This window comes from Salminus brasiliensis, chromosome 15 (assembly GCF_030463535.1).
Source record: "Salminus brasiliensis chromosome 15, fSalBra1.hap2, whole genome shotgun sequence".
NCBI classification, from domain to species: domain Eukaryota; kingdom Metazoa; phylum Chordata; class Actinopteri; order Characiformes; family Bryconidae; genus Salminus; species Salminus brasiliensis.
Window position 1 is genome coordinate 30,734,157 of NC_132892.1, and position 21,043 is coordinate 30,755,199.

The following is a 21,043-nucleotide window of genomic DNA, read 5'->3' on the forward strand; positions in this document are numbered from 1 at the left end:
TATGAACCTTAACCAACATACTCCTAACAAAACCATAAAAAGAACCTTAGAGCAACCACGGCAACCATTGTTCATCTGTAGGAACTGGTGGCAGTAACCACGCCAACCATCATTCATCTGTAGGAACTGGTAACAGCAACCATCGTTCATCTGTAGGAACTGGTAACAGCAACCATTGTTCGTCTGTAGGAACTGGCAGCAGTAATTATAGCACCCGTCGTTTATCTGTAGGAACTGGTGGCAGTAACCACGGCAACCATGGTTCATCTATAGGAACTGGTAACAGCAACCGCTGCAAACATCGTTCATCTGTAGCAACTGGTGGCAGTAACCAAAGCCAACCATCATTTACCTGTAGGAACTGGTGGCAGTAACCAGGCCAACCATCGTTCATCTGTAGGAACTGGTGGCAGTAACCAGGCCAACCATCGTTCATCCGTCGGAACTGGTGGCAGTAACCATGGTAAACAATGTTCATCTGTAGTAGTTGGTAGCAGTAACCATGGCGACCATCGTTCATCTCTAGGAACTGGTGGCAGTAACCATGGTAAACAATGGTTATCTGTAGTAGTTGGTAGCGGTAACCACGGCAACCATCGTTCATCTGTAGTAACTGGTAGCGGTAACCACGGCAACCATCGTTCATCTGTAGTTACTGGTAGAGGTAACCACGACAACCACTGATGGACAGTACTAATTGGTAACAGTGAGCCTTTCATCCAAGTCACCAAGGAGACGACTTCAGAACCTGTCATCCTGACATCACCCAGCTTACTGCTCCATAGCAACCATTGTTAACATCCTTCCCATGGGTCCTCTTCCTGCTTTTGTTGGTTTTTGCTGATGTCCATTGCCAGTGGAGTCGGAACAAGGGATTTAGGGATGAATTTTGGTCATTTGCTCCAAATTTTGCTCTTAATTTGGACTTTTGGAATTTAGCAGCTCCTGTTTTAAGGCATAAAGTCCAAGCTTGATCCACACATGTTTTTCTTTTGGTCTGCAAACACTGATTGGACAGATTGGACAAAAAGTCAGTATAATATCCCTTGTTCCAACTGCAATGCTTAATACAGCACACCATGGTAATTCATATGTTGTATTTCATTTTTTGCATTTCTCTCTCACAAACACACACACACACACACACACACACACACACACCACAGCTCCCACTGTGTCTTTCTGTTGTGCTATACTGTTGTTTTCCAGAATATTGATCATTGCAGATGTATTTGCCTTCTCTCCCCTTTTAGACTCCTGTGTTTATTTTATTTGATTCTTTTTAAAACCCCTCGGTTTCATTCCTTTTGTGGAATGCAGGATTTTCTGCCTTGTTGTGTGTTTATCTTTTGTGTTCTCTCTCTCTCTCCTAGTTTTTCTGTTCCCTTCTTTTCTTTTTAATGTTTCCTGTCTATTTTTTAGTCTGCACTGCTGACCAAGTTACTTTGTTTTTGTTTTACTCCCTTATTTGACTCCTCCCCCCTCCCTCCTCCTCCTCTGATTGGGCCGTGCGATGGGCGTGGTTTTGGGGCTTGCCAACACTGCGGATCCCCAATCTTTCCTTCGATTGGCCGCCACCTCCGTCACGCACTCCTTCGACCCCGCCCCCTTCCCCAACCACGCCCCTTCACCCGTCCGTTCCCGGATCATTGTGGACCGTTCTGACGTGGGATGACCCGACCCGACCCGACCGTTGTGGCCTTGTGACTTCGCTGCCCCTCCAAACAACAACAACAACGACAACAACCAAAAAAAAAATCAAACCAATCTGATCAATCTCCTTCCCTATACCTCACCGGTGACCCCTCTTCTTCCTCCTGCTCCTCCTCCTTTGGCCACACCCCCCACCCCCCCCCCCCCTCTCCTGGCAGTCTGCGGACTGCAAAAGTGGCCAAACAGAGTCAGAGTGCTAACTCCCCCGTTAAAGAGCTGAAAGATCTGTCGGCCATGGACGCCTTCCGTTCCCGAAGCATCAGCGTTTCCGAGCACGCGGTGCGCAGGTAGAGCATTCTGGGTAATCTTGCAACCAAAACAGACACTCTGTTACCACAGCAACCCGTCTTCCGCTGTTCTTTCCTGCTTTAAGTCATTATTTAAATTTTTATTATTTTCCTTGTTGGAATGACTGACTTTCTTTAGGGGTCATAATGGTGGTGGGAGGGGCTTTGGATGGAATGGCTTATGGGTAGAGAGGTGGGGGGGGGCGTTGTCATGGCGACGTTCTCATGGGAGGCGGGCGCTTGCCGGGCGACTTTCAGGGTGGGGCGTATTTCCTCAATTGGGAAGATGCATGTTGGAGGAGGCTTTTTTGTTTGTTTGTTTGTTTGTTTTGCTTCGTTTTGTTGCTTATTGCATGCGACGTAAGCTTTTTCTTGATTTGCGCTGGTGCGGCTCCCTCTTGGTTCAGCTTTAACCTCATGTTGCCTTGTCTCTTGTTGCTTGTTATCGAATTATCCTTTTAGTTTGGTTCAGGTGTGTTTTTCGAGCTTTGTGGTGATTTTGTTTTGGCTAACAAACCAAACACACAACCCAGAAAACAGCCGTAAACAGAAAGCATGCACAGCAACACCAGTAGCAAACCCCGCAAACCGATGACCAGCTTTATAACTCGCTGATGATTCAAGGGATAGGTGGTGTACCAAGTGTAGTTACACTTTGGCACACAAGGAGGCGCTCTTGTACAACCCACCTGCTATGCCTGCTGCCTGTTTAAGGCTCTTTCCCCTCACTTCTTCTATACACAGTGCCATGAACCCCATCATACCTCTCATTCTGATACCAAACCAGCAGGTAAAGTATGAGGTTTCAGGTTTTGCTCTGCATTTCTGATGTTTTCGTACACAAACCCGATGAAGGGGCTTCAGATTTTTGACGTTGGTACATTTCATAATTTATGTCTGAGAACATGCAGGGAATTTTTTACCAAGAGCTCCAAGAGTCATTTCATCATGCAGTTAGAGTCGTGATTAGCTCCAAACGATGCTTAATCAGTCTAAAGCACTATTAGTAAGTGATTTAACTGGCTGATTCAAATGGAAGGAAATCGATTAGCTCGGATAGCCCTGAGCTCAGACGAGCAAGGTGCTTTAAGATGTAATCTCTCTTCTCCTTCGATTAAGCCGTCATCAGAAGTTCTGCAGAGTACAGCAGTCTTGTGTTGAACTCCAAGTAAAGGAACTCTGCCGGTTCAAGCTCTCCTAGCGGTTAGCTTCGTCATAAGAGATGGACGTTTGGCCAGTTATTTCTAAGCAGACTTATTAAAAAAAACATTGCTGGAAATAATGTCCCCGATATCTGTAGTAATCACTCAAATTCCAAGTTCCAATCCAGAAGAGCTTGACATCTAGCATCTAACATCTTTATCATCCTCAAGTCTACATAAGTGTCATAATAAACATCAGTTTCATAGGCCCTAAAATAGAACCCTGAGGGACTCCGTGTATAAAAATATGCTTTACATATTAGTGACAGTATGTCACAGGGATTTCTGCGCTAGGAGAAATGGCTGAATCATAAACCTGGGGTTCCAGGGTCCCATATGTGATTGAGATTAGTTAAACATTGATTAAATTAGTGAAATTATCACCAGAGGTTTTAGGCTGAATCCACCTTATTAGTCATTTTAAAGAATTGTGTGCTCCCGCCTTTTAATATCTGTAAACGTACATATGCAACAATGCTGACAGGGTGGTTGTGAATTCCTGTGCTAGTGACAGTACTAATGGCCTTTCCTAAAAAGGCATAGATGGTTTGAGTGAAGCAAACACCTTATATGGACAAAAGTATTGGGACACCTGCTTAGTAATTATTATTTCTTGTAAAATCAAGAACTTTAAAACGAGCTTATCCTGCTTTTGTTGGAGAAACTGTCTCTACTGGCTTTCTACTAGATTTTGGAAGGGGCATTGCTGTGAGGATTTGATTGCAATGAGCGACAAGAGCGTTAGTGAGGTCAGGATGGTGGATGATCACCACCACCCAAACTCATCATTCCTAACTCATTCCAAAAGTACTGGATGGAGCTCCAGCATCCATCATTCCAGAGAACACCGTTCTTCCACAGCTTCTCAATACTGGGGGGCTTTATACCCCTCTAGCCCACGCCTGGCATTAGGCAGCATGGAGCCAACAGGTTCATGTTGATCTGCTCCAGAGGGTTCTATTCTATTGGCAGTACTTCTTCTTCTCTACAGGGACTAGACAAGCTGTGTGTGCATTTGCACATCTGTGTCAGCAGTGGGTGCAATGGGTGTTCGTTAGAAAGGGGTGTCCACAAACTAATGCGAAATGTTTGGACGTATTGTCCATATGTTAGAACTTCAGGTAGCCACGCCCATCTCCAACATCTCTAACCACGTCCTGTGGTAAAACAGCATGGATGGTCCTAAGTGAAACTAATCCTGTCCAGATAAGTCCTGGTCATGACTGGAAGCAGAAGGAATGGCCCTGGCCTGAAGTATTGTAGATTTTCTGCAGAAATCCTGAAACTTGTAAACACCAGGGATCAGCGTTGACTTTGCAGGATTCACCCAGATCCCGGCACAGCATTAACCTTTCAGCCGTCGTGTTCGCTGGAGCCGTCTGTCTGCTGATTACAGCTATTCCCATACAGATTACTTGCCAGTTTAAACAGGCCCACTGCCGCACACCTACAGATTATCCTGTCTCCTCGGTACAAGGACACTTCCAGGGACGTGTGCTTGAATATTCATCATATCCAGGGTTGTTTTTCACCTAGAGATTGTTCCCTTGTTCTCATTTGCCCAGGGCTTAGTTGTAGTTTTATGAAAAGAGCTGCTGGGAGTCTCAGGCCAGGTGTTTTTTTTTTTTTTTTTCTCTTCCCCACCGCTGGTGTCGAGTTTGTATGCTATAATGCAAGGCCGAGCGAGTCCCGGGACACTGAGGAAAAATAAGGCTTGTCACCATCACAACACACCAGTGTTGGTGTTTTAATCCCCTGCAAACTTTTTCATAAGTTTGAGTTATGCTCTGTTTGCCTTGTTTTAAAGGAACGCTTCATCCGAAAATGTCAAAGCTGCTAAATATGATGGGAAAAATTAGCAAATGCTAGAAATGAGGTTAGGCTAACTGGTGCTGAATGACTTCTGATATGGGTGTTGTTTTGGTTGATGGCATTTGTACTCTGTAGCACCTAAACTAGTGTTTTCAACACTGGTTAGCAGCATTACAAGCCCCCGAAACCTTTTCTAATATTCATAGAAAAATGTAGCATGACCACTGGTCTGTAAATGTATTTATTCATTTATTTATTAATGAATTTGTAGGATGTGGGCTAAAATTGTGATATTTTTTACTAGTTGTGGTATTTGACTAAAATATTAACTAAAATTGTGGTATTATTGGTAAAAAAAATCCCAGTGTTCTAAGTTTTTCTAACACCATCCAGTAACTAAAGTTATGAAGCAAAGTTATGATAAAAGTTATCATTTTAAAACCTGACTTGAAACCACAGATGTTTTAGGGCAGATCAGACGTTTCCTGTAGTTTCCTGTCGCCTGGTTTACGCCTGTTTTGAAAGAAAGTAGGTGTTTACTTTTCCAGTAAAAATAGTAATGTTTTTTTATAGTTTGTTGAATGAATAATGAATAAGAAGTTATTTAGAGAAAATCACATTTTAAATGGTAAAAATCTCAAGAAAATATGTATCTCTCAAAGTATTGTTTTGACAAAATTGGTAAAAATATCCAGACAGTACGGTATTTAGATATTCAGGAAAAACAACTGGAGAAAAAAGAGAACAGGCAAAAGAAATGAGTCAGAATATTCAGACAATAAGGAAAGAAATTGAAATAAAATCGACAAATTCTGTCAGACTGTCCACTTGTGTGGTTTTGGACAGGGATTGAATGCCACTACTCTAAACCCACAGAGATCAGAGGCCAGTTTTATCCATATAACTGACATTAGTTTCTTTTTTTTGTTGTTTTTTTTTAAGTGTTTGTTTAAAGTGTGTTATTGAATGAGAGAATTCACTGAAACCGAATTGATTGAATTGCAGCGCTGCAGGCGGTGTATTAGGGCTAACAGATTACTCTTAGCCGTCGGGCTGTAGTGGGTTTAACGCAGCGAACCGTGTTATAGAATAGCACGCTGTTTTCATCAAGAACAGCTCTTAGCTCTCTGTTCTGCACTAATCCAGAGGCAGACATTTGTCATAGAACTGAGGCCTCTTCTCGACATCAATCGAGGAAAAATGCTAGCTGACTCTTCTCGAATGGACGGCATGTAATGTTTTCTTCCCCGAACACTTCTCCATCTAGTCTGTGTGAAAATGGACCTGCGTGAAAGTGTTATTTGAAAGCGGGCGAGTGGTGAAACATTATCTGTCCATGTTGTTTTGATGAGCGCAGAAAAGAGCAAGTGGTGAAGGTTGTGAGAATTTCTTTTTGAGATCCATTAAGGACAAATTGCAGCTTCCCAGCAAGCCATCATGGACACTTTTGAGCAGAGTGAGAGTGATTGTCTTAAAAACCTCTTCTTAAACAATTTTACCCTGGTAGAGCGCATCTGCGTCAGTCAGAGCTCTTGGTGAGACAAATCAGATTGAAATTGATTTATTATTATTATTACAGTATTTAAAGTACAAAAAAAAACCCTCCTGGTTCATCTTTGGGCTTGTATGTATGTACGTCTCAAAGAGCCCTTATATTCTGCTGTTCTCTATGACCGCATGAGTCTAAATCCAGAATGTAAATAACAATTTCTACATTATTTCCAATATTTTTGGCCATATATTTTAAACAATTTGATCATTGTGGTCCAATTGTTTTTAAACTGATGTAGTCATAGAGGCAGAAATTACAGGTTACTATGTAAATATTTTAATAAACCAAATCAAAATATTCAGAAAAGAAGTAATTTTTGACACAACCTGTCAAAATATCCAGAAGATACGTCATTATCTTTGACAGAGTAGGTCGAAATAATCCAGACAAGAAGTTGTGTAGACAACATCAGCAAAGACATTTCACAAAATAGGTCAAAATCACATGTAAATATGTAATTATTGTTGACGAAATGAGTCATTTTGACACAACAAGTCAAAATATCCTCAAAGCAGGCCATTATTCCTTCAAGATCCAAAAGGTTTTTGACAGTCTGCTATTTTACTGGTCAACTCCTGACATTTGTGTGGGTTTATGTTGAAAAAACCGTCATCATTCATTTCCATTAGGCCATTTTCCACTTCCACCACTCTTCGAATTCAGCAGGCTGCTTCTTGTGTGGCTACGCCTTTTTAAGACTGATGTATGTAAATGCGCTCTGTTCTGATTGGCTGACTTGTATTTTGTCTCATTCCGAAAGCAGTCCAGGCTGAAACCCTCCTTATAACTTCAGGGTGAATGGGTGGGGCTTAACTGTTGTAGACTGAATAGGTGGAGATGCATATAATATGCATGTATGCAAATGAGCTTGTTTTTGGCGAGTTGTGATGAGTTTTGAACCAACGTTTACATAAATCGGCCTCTTCAGACTTCAGCACTCTAGCGCCGCTCATTTACACTGTAAATTATAAGGGCGCGTTTCGGCCTGGACTGCTTTTTGAATATGACACAATGCAGTGTTGCCAATCAGAATGAAGCTCATTTACATATCTCAGTCCTACAGACAATAACAAAAACAGCTTGTTTAATTTTAAGTGATAAAACGTGGAGAAAGGTCATGTAGAAAAAATAGGTTTATATGAGGAAAACTACAGAAATGTCATAAGTGGCCTCGAGGAGGAAGAATGAAATGGATGGGAAGGGAAGGGAACCTTTTATTTCTTATTGAAGAGAATGAAACTGAATGCACTTTAAGTAGGGAGAGATGGGGGTCCACCATAGCTGCTGGACCCATGTGGTCTGTTGAGAGGCGAACTAGATAGATGGAAAGGTGAATGGATGAAGGAGCATAAGCTGGGACTTGGCTTGCTTTTGCAGAAGCTTGGAGAATTTGTGGTATGAATATTGTCTGTAAATAACTCCTCCCCTCAGATGTAGTTGATTAGCTGAGGCTCACTTTTGATCTTTAGGGCCTCGTCCACATGTATTCGGATATTTTTGCTGCTCCTAAAGAGGAAATTTCGCTGGCTGAGTGAGTGAGTGACTAACTGACAAACCTGATCCATGCATGCTAGGCTAGGATTGCCTCTTGTTTTGCCTAGAAAAGACATTTTCTGGAACTGATGGTCATTGAAGACATTTGGCCTCAAAGCTGATGAAAAGTATCTGTGCTGCTGAGAGGAGCTTTAATCTTCGGTAAGCTGAGGTGGGGTCTTCTTGCTTGAGTGTGTAGTGGCAACACGCCAACTAAGCATCGTAACCACACCATCGCTTGCGTGGCGTCCGCGTCCGCATCGCTATCTTTTGTATTAGTATTGCCGCTGTGCCGGCCGCTGGCCTCACCCTGCACTGTTATTGCACTGGCGTTAGCATCGCTCTTGCGTTGACTACCGGCCTTGCCTAGCATCGCTACCACAGCATTACTCACAAGCTATGGTCATGAGGTCCTGGGCCTACACACTAGTAAATCTGCATTTGGCTCTGAGCGCAAGGCTTGAGTCCTTTATCGCGCAGGGTCACATGAAATGCTACAGGAACCTTTTTCAGCATTTCTCGCCATGGAGAAACTTATTGCTGTCGGGAGACACTCTTTGTACACCTTCACTATGGCGGCTCTAGAACATCCCACAAAGTTAGCGGTTTCCAAGATGATACCACCCTTCGCCTGGTACCCTACCACATGCCTATGGCGATGGTTGTGCACTCTGCTGCAACTGACTGGTGTGCTCGCTTAGGTATACGTGCAGCAAACCCTGTCACATGGTAACTGTGGTAGCTCGGGCTGAGCTAATTCCAAAGCAGGGGTGATCATAATATTCTGACTGGGGGTGTATAAACATTAGCGCATTAGCTTAGCGCACATCAACAATAATGACCGTAGTAGCAGCTGCCTCAAAGCCTCGACCTGTCTAATCTAGTCAGTACTCAGTTTTATGGTGTATATGAACGCAGATTTCTCCACAGTCAGCTCCAACAAGGGGGTTTTTAATGAATCGGAACAGCTTTGTTTTGGTGTGTGTGTGTGTGTGTGTGTGTGTGTGTGTGTGTGTGTGTGTGTGTGTGTGTGTGTGTGTGTGTGTGTGTGTGTGTGACGCAGGTTGTATTGATGTTAAATGGACGTCTCTTGCTTTTCTTAGCCTGCTAGGTCTCTTGCGTCATTCCCTCACTCTCCATCCGCCAGTTATATCATCCTGTACCCCTTGCTTTTAATGCTGTATTTAGGAAAGGTGTGGGTGTGTGTAAGGGAGAGGGGAAGGAAAGTGTGTACGGGCGGTTGGATCACCATGCCCAGGCTCAAGGGACTGTAGAGTTGTTTGTGTTCCTGCTGAGTTCTCCAAAGTCCCTGATAGAAGAGCATTAAACTAAAGTTCTGATCTCAGCAATAGAAAGTTTAGTCTGGCAGCTTTAGAATATCTCTCTCTCTCTCTCTCTCTCTCTCGTGCGCTCTCTCTCTCTCTCGCTCTCGCTCTCTCTCTCTCTCGCTCTCGCTCTCTCTCGCTCTCGTGCGCTCTCTCTCTCTCTCTCTCTCTCTCTGTCTTCGGTATTCAGTATGCATGGTACTGTATTAGTATATAAGCATGATCTGGGCTCGTTTGGTTTTCCTTGTGGGCCTGTTGCCGTGGATACAGGAGCGCGAGCGGAGAGCTGAATGCTGATGATGGCTGCTGTTTCTTCCATGCATGTTCGCATAACCGCATCAAATCTTTGAGGTCACGATCACTTTCAGTAGATACTGAATCATTTGTAGGATATATTGAATCATTCATAGTAGATAATGAGTTGTTTATAGTCGGTACAGAATACTCTTAATTATTCAGTGTCTGTAATAGATTAGGTAATAAATCATTTATAGTAGATACTGAATAATGTAGGGTAGATATTAAATCATTTGTAGTAGAGACTGAATCATTTCTAGTATATACTACATTTGTAGTAGATATTAAAATGATTTGTATTAGATATTGAATCATTTATATTGGCTAATAAATCATTTAAAGTAGATACTGAATTGTTTATAGTGGGTACGGAATACTCTGAATTATACTGTATCTGCTAAAGAGTGGAGACTGAATCATTGGTAGGATCTAGTGAATCATTCATAGTAGATACTGACTAGTTCAGAAAATATACTTTTATTATTTTTATTTATTATTTGTATTTTTCTAGTTATTATTATTATTATTATTATTATACATTTATTATATATGCTGATACAAAAACATTTATAGTAGATTTAATGTTTGCTTTTAAACAATTTCTAAAAATTTCTCTCTCTCTCTCATATATATATATATATATATATATATATATATATATATATATATATATATATATAATGAGAGAAACAGAAAGAAATATAGATAGATAGATATCTCTAGCTAAGAGACATTGTATGCTTATAAATGACACTTTTATCAATTAAGGTGGAGTTACAGATGCAGCAGTTGATGTTTTTATTCTTCTTATTATTAGTATTTTATTTATTTATTTATTTATTTACCTATAGGGCGTGCACAGGCCACAGCAAAAGTGTAATTTGCCACTGTAATTTTGCCCAAATGATACAAGGTGTATGTCTGTGAAAATGTTGGTAGATATGCACAGAAATAGTCTGAAGCCAAACAATGAGCACCTACTGTAATGAATACTTTAATAAGGGTTATAAAGGTCACTCCGTGAATGGATGCGGTTGACTCACCGCCTTCAGATCGATGTATGAAACATCAGTGCAGTTTTACACCCCCTTTGGGGTGTGTGTGAGTCTTCTTCCTCAGGGAAATGTGTGTGAGGTTTATTGTTTTGTTATTGTTGGGGCTGGAAATCTGCTCTGGAAGTTACAAGGCCAGCTTTGCTTATGCACAGGCCAAGTGTGTGTGTGTGTGTGTGTGTGTGTGTGTGTGTGTGTGTGTGTGTGTGTGTGTGTGTGTGTGTGTGTGTGTGAGAGAGAGAGAGAGAATGTCTGCTGTGGGTGGAATCTCAGATAAAGGACCATAGAATGACATGGAGAATATGCATATGACTCATTTGTGTGTGTATGTGTGTGTGTATCCTCCGTGTGTCTGCATGAGGCTGCTGCGTGTTCACCCCGTGTTTAAAAACCCAATTCATTACTTGCTGAAATCCACGTGTGAGACAGGAGCTCAGACATCAAATTTGTACTCACTGGCCACTTTATTAGAAACCCCTACCTTGTGCTTCCACTCACTGGTCAATAGTGAACTAAGTAGAAGTGGCCAGTGAGGTGCTGCAACAAGAGAAGGGTTTCCAATAAAGTGGCCAGTAAATGTACGAGTAAAATGAACGAGGTTCTCATGTGAAAATAAAGACGTTTGGATTCCAGCTGGTTTTGAATTGGAGCTTCTACCTCACCTAAGATTGCAGTGGTGGGCTTTTATTTATTTATTTATGTTACTTAGAAGTTTCCGAACGTGTGTGTGTGTGTGTGTGTGTGTGTGGTGTGTTCTACAGAATGCACACCTCCACTACCACCTGTAGTCTGGGCTCAGCTGATGAGAGCGCTGTGGTCCAGGCTGATGATGCCCTGAAGACGGTCCACCTGGAGCTCACTGAAACCTGTCTGGACATGATGGCCCGCTACGTCTTCTCCAACTTCTCTGCCCTACCAAAGAGGTGTGTAAGAGTGTGTGTTTGTGTTCAGGCATTGACATTATCAACCCCTTTTTGGTGCTTTTTGGGTGCTTGTAGGGGACCAAGAATGTGGACCTTCTGAGGCTACTGCACTTTTTTTATGGTCTTTTCTGGTTGTCTCTCTGTTCCTGTAGGTCACCCATTGCTGAGTTCCTGTTGGCTGGTGGCCCCAGCATGACCTGGCTGGTGGGAAACAAGCTGGTTACCATAACAACCAGTGGTGGGGCACGAACCCAGACCCTTCTCGGGCTTGACATGGCAGAGAGACCTGGAGGAGGAGAGATGACCCGGTAAAAGGCTGTCACTAGTACACCTACTGACTTACTAGCACAGCGTGGTTGATCTTTTGTTATGGACATTACCGAACACCTCTGTGCTGCCCCCTGTAGGTCTGATCCAACGCTGCACAGGCAGACCAAAGAAGCTCCGGCCAAACTGGAGTCTCAGTCCACCCAGCAACTCAACAGGGCGACACGCATCAGAGTTCGCTCCATGTCCGGTAAGATACACAGCCTGAGCGGTATCATCATGGAGAGAGCCAAAGAGCTCTCTGAGGTTGTACATGCAGGAGGAGTCTGGGAAGATCTCAGAAATTCAGGTCTCAGTTCAGCATTGGGTTGAGGGTGGGTTGGATATCATGGTACTTTTGAATTGGGACCAGTATTAAACAGTCTTAATCTGTAGGTGGCCATGCTCTTCGTGCCGGTCCAGCTCAAAGCCTCAGCCCCCTGGTGTCTCCCTCTGATGGTGAGTTTGGGGGACCCCTGCCCCCACCAGGTCCTCCACTGGAGGGGTTGAACTGCCCCAGGGCTGCTGAAGAACTGCCCCAGACCAACTCGACTGCCCTCCCTCTCAAAGACAAATCCGGCTTGGCTGAGTTCGTGCCCATGCTGACCCAGGGCTGGGCTGAGATCTTCATTCGCAGACCTTCAGGTGAGAAGAAATGGCGTGGGTATGTTTATGAATGTAGTCAATGGGCCGGGAAACCGTGATTGAGCCCGAGGAAATGTGAAAAATAATGGTGAATAAATTTTGTTATAGATGGTGTATACGTTAGATAGTTAGATAGATAATTAATTTATAGTAGTTAATGAACCATGCAGTGGAATAACTTAGTAGTTACTGAATATTATTGAGTGAAACATTGATACTCAATAAGTTTATATTGTTGATAGTAATTTCAATAATTATTTAAATAAATTTATAGTAGTTAATAATGTCATAGTGAATAATGTATAGTAGTTACTCGAATAATAATAATAGTAGATACTGGCTAAGTTATTGCATTTACTGAATGATTTAGAACAGATGCTAATGTATATTGTATAAATGTATGTGTATAAGATACTAAATATTTACAGTACACACTGAATGATGTATAGCAGTTACTGACTAATTCATAATAGTTACTGAATAATGAATAATAGATATTGTTTATTCTAATTTATAATAAATGCTGAATACTGTATATTAATTAATGAATATTTAATTATGTACAGAATTATTTATAGCAGTTGCTGAATAATTTAGTAGAAACTGATTAATTTGTAGTAGTTACTAAATATTTACAGTAGATATTGACAAATTTGTAGTAGCTACTGAATTATGTATATTAGTTACTGAATAATTAATAATAGATATTGACTTATAGCAGGTTACTGAATATTTACAGTAAATATTGAATTTTACAGTAGTTACCAAATCATTTGTAATAGATTCTGAATCATTATTGAATCATTTCTAATGGTTACTGAATACTTGTTAATATATGCAGAATCATTTTTTAGCAGGTTAATGAATCATTTCTAGCAGTTTAATAAATAATTTATACTAGTTACTAAATAATTGATCCAATATACAATTGTTTTTACAGTAGTTACTGAATCATTTCTAGTAGCTTGTGAATCATTTTATTGAGATACTGAATAATGTACCACTTACTGAATAATGTATGTAATGTATAGTAATGTATAGCATTTGTTAATCGTTTGTAATAAATGTAGGGTTTTCTTGTTTAACTATAGCTGAATTGAGACTGTGAGACGATGATTCATTTAAACACCTGATTAGATCTGTGATCTGTGTGTAGGTAAAGACTGATGCACAGCGCTGAAACTCACTGTTTTGCGCTCTCATAATACTCAGGGATGACAGCTCAGGGTTCATTAACACCCACTCACAGCCCTGCAGGGGGATCATTATAAACGTGGCACTAATAATACACTGCTTTAATGGAGTTTTAACCCTGACAGTGTCCTTTATCTCTGCGTTTAATAAGAGTCTTCAGGGTGAAGAATTCTGATTCTGAGCTCAGATGATTGGCCCCCAGGAGCTGCTCTGCTCTTTCCCCCTTTCCTCTAATTCTGCATCTGCACCCCCAGTGTTCCCCATCTCACCACCACCTTCACCTTTGCCTTTTCATCATCCCTCGATCCTCTTTCTTTCTCTTTCCTTTGTCTTTCTTGCGTTCTTACTTTCTGTTTCTGTTTCTTTTTACTTGCGTTTTTCTTGGCTTCTGTAACTTCTTTTTTTATTGCATTACTTTTTTCTATTCATTTATTATTTATCTTTCTTCTTGCCCTTTCCCTTGAAACAGCCCTAACCTACACCTAAATAAACAAACAAATAAACAAAATAATTTCATTATGTATTGACCAACAGCGTCTAATTATAATAAAGAAGAATAAAAAGATTGTTATTAAAAGATTAAAACTGTTACTGAGTTAAAGATGATATTCCAAGGTGATCTGGTCTTGGATCAGTGGTTCTTCCCCTCAGTGCTGTGGTAAATATAGGCGCTGCTCAGCCAAATGATGTGATGTTTTTAATTGAGAAAACAAAGTGTGAGCGACGTAACAAAAGCGATTGGCCTGAGGGCTGCCCACGCCGCTGTTCCACAGCCTTTAATAAGCCCCAATTTAAAGGTTGAAAAAACACACACACACACACACACACACACACACAGGCGTTTCTGAAATGAAAGTTGACATCTGAAGCCTCAAAGTTCATTTAATTTTGAACTTTGCTGAAATTAACACACGGCTAATCTTCCCTTCCTCCTTGAAAAAGGTTTGTTCTAAACTATCCTTTTTAATGAATCCAGGGTCTCTGAGCGCATTTGATTGGTTTCTGGCTGCTGACAGGGATGCCAGATTGTGAGTCTGGGTTGCCAGATGTTGGGTAAATGAATTCTGCTGCAGGCACATGAATGAATGTGTGTTCCAGGAGCTGTCGCTGTGGAGCCACGCCTGCTGTGTTGGAATCAGTTTAGGGTGGTTGGGACGTGGTGGTGGTCTAGGTTGATTTTCTGTGGTTTTGTGCTTCATCACTTTTAATCTATGAATCTATGTCTCTGGATACGTTTACAGGGACCACCAGCTGGCTAATGTGTCTGGAGAACCCCCCGAGTCCGTTCTCATCCGAGTTGGGGAACATGCCTCTGCAGGAGCTGTCCAGTGTCCTCATGGCCATGGAAGGGGTAAAAGAGCCTCAGACTGACCCTGCTAATGTTCCTTCTGACACCCCCCAGAGCCACAGCAAGCCCAGCCTTATCCAGCGCTCCAACACGGGTGAGATAACGTAGTGTTTGAAGACCATTTGATGTTCATGACGTCTTTAATTTGTGTTCAAATTAGGCTAGCCAATGACCCCTTAAAGGCAGGAAGTGACCTCACAAATTAGGTCAATTGGTGACATCACAAAGGAGATGCACCAATTACACACACATCAGTACTAAGTTCTGGTGCACCATAAAATGACTGGTAAGAGATGCTGACCTTGGTGACCTGGTAGCCAGATATGGCAAGCTGAGGCTAACTGCCATGGCTCTGAACTTTTCTTGAGACGAGCAAACCTTCCCCTACTTTAAAACTCCCCTTGGATCAGGAGGTCTGTGAACTAACCACTGCTGGGACTTTCCCTAAGACTGTCCATGATTTTCACATGCATGAAGAGCACCACCATTGTGCCAGTTCCCAAGAAACCTGCCATCATCTGCCTGAATGAGTCAACAGTCTTTAAGTGCTTTGTGTGGCTGGTCAAATTTTATACACTATATGGACAAAAGTATTGGGACACGCCTCTTGATCTTTGAATTCAGGTGTTTGTTTCAGTCTCCTTGACACAGGTGTTTAAAATCCCCTAGCCACGTTTACCTACCACACATCAGTAAAAGAACGGGAGGTTCTAAAGAGCTCACTGAACTCCAGCGTGGTTCTGTATGTAATAGGAGACACCGCTGCACCACCACCAACAACAACAAGTCAGCTGGAGACATTTAGACCTTCCCTCCTAGATCTTCCTCCATCAGCTGTGAGTGGTGTTATTATTGAACAGTGGAAGAGTTTAGGAGGAACAGCTCACAGAGAGCAGCTCAGCCACCACGTAAAGTCTCCAACTCTCTGTTGACTCAGTAACTGCAGAGCTCCAGACCTGCTGCTGCTGTTAGAGCTTACAGCAAAGGAGGACCAGCTCTATATTAATGCCTATGGGTTTAGAATGGGACGTCATAAAAGCCCCTGTAGGTGTCCCAATATTTGTGTCCATATAGTGTATCTCTTCATCCTGTCAGTTTAGTTCAATATTTGGATTATGTAGGTAGATCTGGTCATGTGATCTCTTGATGGAGCTGTTGTGATGTTCTGCAGCTTTGTCAGTAGGAGCACACATTTTAGGACAAAACAAAGATCCCGATTCAGTACTGTGTTCAGTGCGCTCTCACAGACTACTCACCACTCAGAAATGCATCACAGACACGTTATACAAGCAGCCAGGGGGTCCGGGAACAACTCGGAATAGATTTTCTGGACGGAATGCACTCAAGCGCTAGTCACAAAAGAAGAAAGAGCTGTACTCGTTCGAAGAGGCCGAGACATCCCTGATGATCCGCTTTCCGACAGAAATAGAGAGTATTAGATGCCACAGAAATTGGTCTGGGTTGCTCGGAAGAGTCAAAAAATAATGAGGTGCATTTTGGTGGGGAATACAATGAAAAAATAAAAAACAAGGCACTGTATCTTAACAAAAAATAATAGGGAATTCAAAAACTAGGACAAGACGTCCAGTAATGGACATAGACTGTAGCCCCCCTGTATGCCCATGGTTTGTTCCCCTTTTTTTTGGATTGAATAGTGTCTTGTTTCTTTTGTTTTTTTAATAATTTTAAACAGCTTGAAACTCCTATGAGACTGTGTGTGTGTGTGTGTGTGTGTGTGTGTGTGTGTGTGTGTGTGTGTGTGTGTGTGTGTGTGTGTGTGTCAGTGACCTCAATGTCTGGATTGAAGTGTTTCCCTTTGCAATGTCATTGACTGCCTTCAACTGGGCCCCTTCTCCAGGGTCACTGTGTGATGTCACTGACTTGCCAAGTGCTTATCTGTGATGTCACTACTTTTTTCAAATAATTTATTTTGGGGATCCCATTGACCACCTTAAGGCACGTCTCTTTGTGAGGTCATTTTGTGATGTCATCGAATGCTTTTAAAGGTGTCCTTCTGTCATGTCAAGTGTTTCCCTTTGTGATGTTATTGACTATTTTCAAGTGTTTCACTTCGTGTTGTCATCATTTCCAAAGCATTTTACTTTGTGATGTCATTGACTCACTGTGTGTGAGGTCACTTTGTGACGCCCCGGGATGCTGTAAGGAATGTCCCCTTGTGATCTCATCAAAGGACGTTCCTAAAAGCATTTAATGACCTCACAAAAGGAAAGAAAAACTTGAAAATAGTCAAGTCAAATGACATCACAAAGGGAGACACTTGAAGCCAGTAAATGACATCACGGAAGGACACCATTTAAAAAAAATATTCACTGACTGATTCACAAAAATGACCTCGCAAACAGACACGGTTTAGGGCAGTTGATGACATCACAAAGGGAAATAGTTGAAATTGTCAAGGACATCACAAAGTGACCTCACAAAGGGACATATTTAAAAAAAAAAAAAAAATGAAATGAAAGTGCTCCTCTTATGAACGGTCCTGACTTTTCACCCCTTCACATGTTCTAGAACAGCAGATCAGCTGAACGCTAGTTTTTGAGGAGCATTTCTGATCAGTGAAGTCTTACTGGGGCGTGACCTCAAATATGGAATTAAATATGGATATTTTTTTAAACCCGCCTCTTCTGATCAAAAGTTGCTCTTACATGCTGTTCTCGAGTCAGCTCCATCTCTTTAGCGCCCTAAAATAAGAGAAACTGCTCTGAAACTGACCCCAGATCAGTCTATAAGAGCAACGTCCAACTGCACTACAGTCTGAACACAGAGTCCTCTACACAGCAGGACGCTCTGCTTGTTATTGCACCGTTGCTCCTCGACCTCGTGCTTTGTGTCTTCTCCGTGACTTCGCCTCCATTTCTGTCTTCAGCACTTTTAACTGTAACTCTGTGTTGCACTTTCCCAAGGATGAACACTGCTGTCCTCACTTTACCACCCTGTTGGTGAGAGAGCTTTTTTTGGTTTGCTCTCATTTTGCTTTTTGTTCTCCTCTAAAAGACGCTTAGCCGCAGTGATTGGACAGAAACACGCTGTTGTCGCTAATGAAGCACGGAAGTTACAAACACTCCCCTGAAAAGTGAGGGTTTGACATTTCCACTGTCAAACCTTTAGACAGTCACGTAAGGTCACTGCATCGGTCTTTCTGTCTGAAAGGTCGCGGTCTTGTTCTCTTGCTGTCTTTCTTTTCGTCCTTTTTTTTTATTATTATTTATTTATTTTTAATGTTGACTGTGTAAGCCTGACTGATATGAAGAGATTGTCACTGATGCCAGTACCAACTCTTAAGCCGCTCAAGATTCCTTGTAGCATTTGGTTAAAGCAAGTGATTGATCCATTTAATGCTGAGAAATGACACTTTTTAAAGTTGGCTAGTGCGCCCCCTAGAGGTATGTACGTTCACTTCGACTGATGATAAAATAGCAATTGTTTTTCTTTATTACACCCTTCAAATGTTTACACTCCCATTGGTCCCTCTTAGTGCCTCACTAAGCCCCACCTCACCACGCTTGTTCTTAAAACCCTAATGTTCATTTTTTGAATATGCTCCAGGGCCCAGAATATAATCGGGAGAATGGCATCTCTGCTAATCCCACTCCGGGCTCTTCACATCCCTGTCCAACCCTGCTACTGAACTAGGGAAATTTGGTGGAGCTGCACGACGAGACCTCTCTCTAGAACTGTGTAACATCCTTTCCTATAAGTCCTTATAGGAAAGTCTGTTCACTTGGTGGCCGTCTTTGCAATGCAAGCTCTGATTGCCGTTTCAAAACCTGCCAAAAACCTCATGAGTGCTTTGTAGCGTTTGGCCAGAGATGTTATGAATGAGTGGTTGGAAAATGACTGGAAATTCTTGTGACGCTCAACGCGGCGTCTGTTTACAAATAAAGCCCCGCCCTTCACCAAAAAGATCCGAAGTTACCGCCACCCCTGGTGAAGGGTAACTGGTGAAGCAGACGCGTTGATTGTTTGTGAGACTATTAGGTAAGATGTTAGCCTAAGCCCTAACCTACCTAAGAGCCTCACAAGCCCAATGGTTTTTATGTCCCCTCCACAAAACGATGAGCGAGGGCATAGGGACTGTTGGGTGTGGGTGTGTGTATATATGTATGTATGTGTGTGTGTGTGTGTGTGTATATATATATAATATAAAATATTGTTTTTTCTTAAATGTGCATCTCTATGTGTCCGGCAGCCGTGTTTTCTTCCAGACATTTCATCAAACAAAGCTGAGCTATCTGAATTTGCAGACTATTAAAGGCATAAAGTCCCAACAGCAATGTGAAAGACTGGTGGAGAACCTGCCTGTGCTGTGATTGAGAGCATTCAGAAATCACTATGGTGGAAATATCCAAAAGCCAAAGTTCAATATTTTTATTAGTAATTTAGGGTAAATGTTGTCCATGGTTTATAAAATACAACGCAAATGTTCATTTCCCTTAAACACACTGCCTATAAACAGTAAAACCAGAGAGCCTGATCATGTAGGGTGCTCTCTTCATTTTGTCCTGTGTGTGTCTTCTTTGGATGTGGTGATGTTAAATAGTCTGTTGGGATGATGCTGGGTTAGCACAGTGAGCAAATGATAAAGGGGAGCAGTGCCCAACTCGACAGTTTTGTTAGACTGGTCTAAGTGCAGGACTTCATCAAAAATCACTGTAAGCTCTTCTCATGTTAGAGACAATATACATATTGGTGATAAATATTGATGAATATTAGATAAGTGTTTAGCAGTATTCTCATTAGTGCAACCTAAATATCGTCTGGTTTTATCAGCCGAGCGATGTATCGGCCCAGCCCTGCACCTCCTGTTACCCTCCTTGTGTTGGTATTTCCTCTGTATGTCCTGTTCTCTCTCCCGCACGCAGTGTTGATTGGTTGCTATGTTTTTTTGTTTGTTTTCAGTGTTATTGTTGTTGTTGTTGTTGTTGTTATTCCTTTTGTTTATTTGTTTATTATTTGTTTGTTTACTCCTGCTGGGTGTGTCGCTGCAGTGGGCTCTCTCTGCTCTCTCTGCCCCTCCGATCAGCCAGGCAGGTTACATAGGAGTATATCCTGGGCAGGTATATCTTACCTGTGCGTGTGTGTGTGTGCTCTCCATCTTTCTCTCTCTCTCTTACACACACTCTCACTCACACACACACACACACACACACACACACACACACACACACACACACACACACACACACACCCTTGTTCTTACAAACGTTCTTTAGCTCTTCTTGTTATTAACACTGCTCGATGAGAGAGCACCATTTAAAACAAACAAAACAGCCAATCAGAGTCTGTGTCTTAATTAATTCATTAATCAATCAGCCAATCACAGCGATGACCAATCAAGTGATGGGATTGGTTGCTGATTTGTCCTGATTGAGTTTGTTTGTCTCTTTTCTTGCTTTTCACGTTCATTAGAGAATGTGAGAAAAGCAGCAGTCAGGCTCTGACCTCGTTATTGAACGCCGCTGGTCGTACTGATTCCCACTGAAAACCTTTCTTCTTCTGAGTGCAGTTTGCTTCCTGTCCATCATTGTAGGCTGACTGCCCTTTAAAGAACTGTTTGATTTGCACAGCAACAACAAATTGCCCCCCCTCCTCAAACTCTCCACCTCAAATCAGCCAAGTCATGTTTCATTTCTGATGTTCTTGTTGATGATGGTCACACTAGACGTCTGTCCGCAAATATTTGTAGGCAAATTTACATAAATGTCAGTGAGATTTACCGTAAACATTTCAAAGGTGTAATAAATGAGAAATTTCATGATGGCAGCTTTTAACAAGCGAATAATTTTAAATAGAAAATTTCAAGAAGTTATTATTATTATTATTATTATTATTA

At 41.9% G+C, this 21,043-nt stretch overlaps 1 protein-coding gene across 5 annotated transcripts in view; it reads left to right on the forward strand.

The window, feature by feature from the left end:
- The window catches only part of tsc2 (TSC complex subunit 2), a 55,381-nt gene that overhangs the window by 16,608 nt on the left and 17,730 nt on the right, over positions 1-21,043 (forward strand). For 2 of the 5 annotated variants that reach the window (XM_072657530.1, XM_072657529.1), the window contains exons 26-32: positions 1,872-2,000; positions 11,535-11,696; positions 11,849-12,004; positions 12,104-12,213; positions 12,399-12,647; positions 15,083-15,283; positions 20,199-20,267. In XM_072657530.1, the coding sequence (XP_072513631.1) occupies positions 1,872-2,000; positions 11,535-11,696; positions 11,849-12,004; positions 12,104-12,213; positions 12,399-12,647; positions 15,083-15,283; positions 20,199-20,267 (1,076 nt within the window). The remainder of the gene's footprint in view (positions 1-1,871; positions 2,001-11,534; positions 11,697-11,848; positions 12,005-12,103; positions 12,214-12,398; positions 12,648-15,082; positions 15,284-20,198; positions 20,268-21,043) is intronic. The other 3 variants (XM_072657531.1, XM_072657532.1, XM_072657533.1) reach the window with 3 other exon arrangements.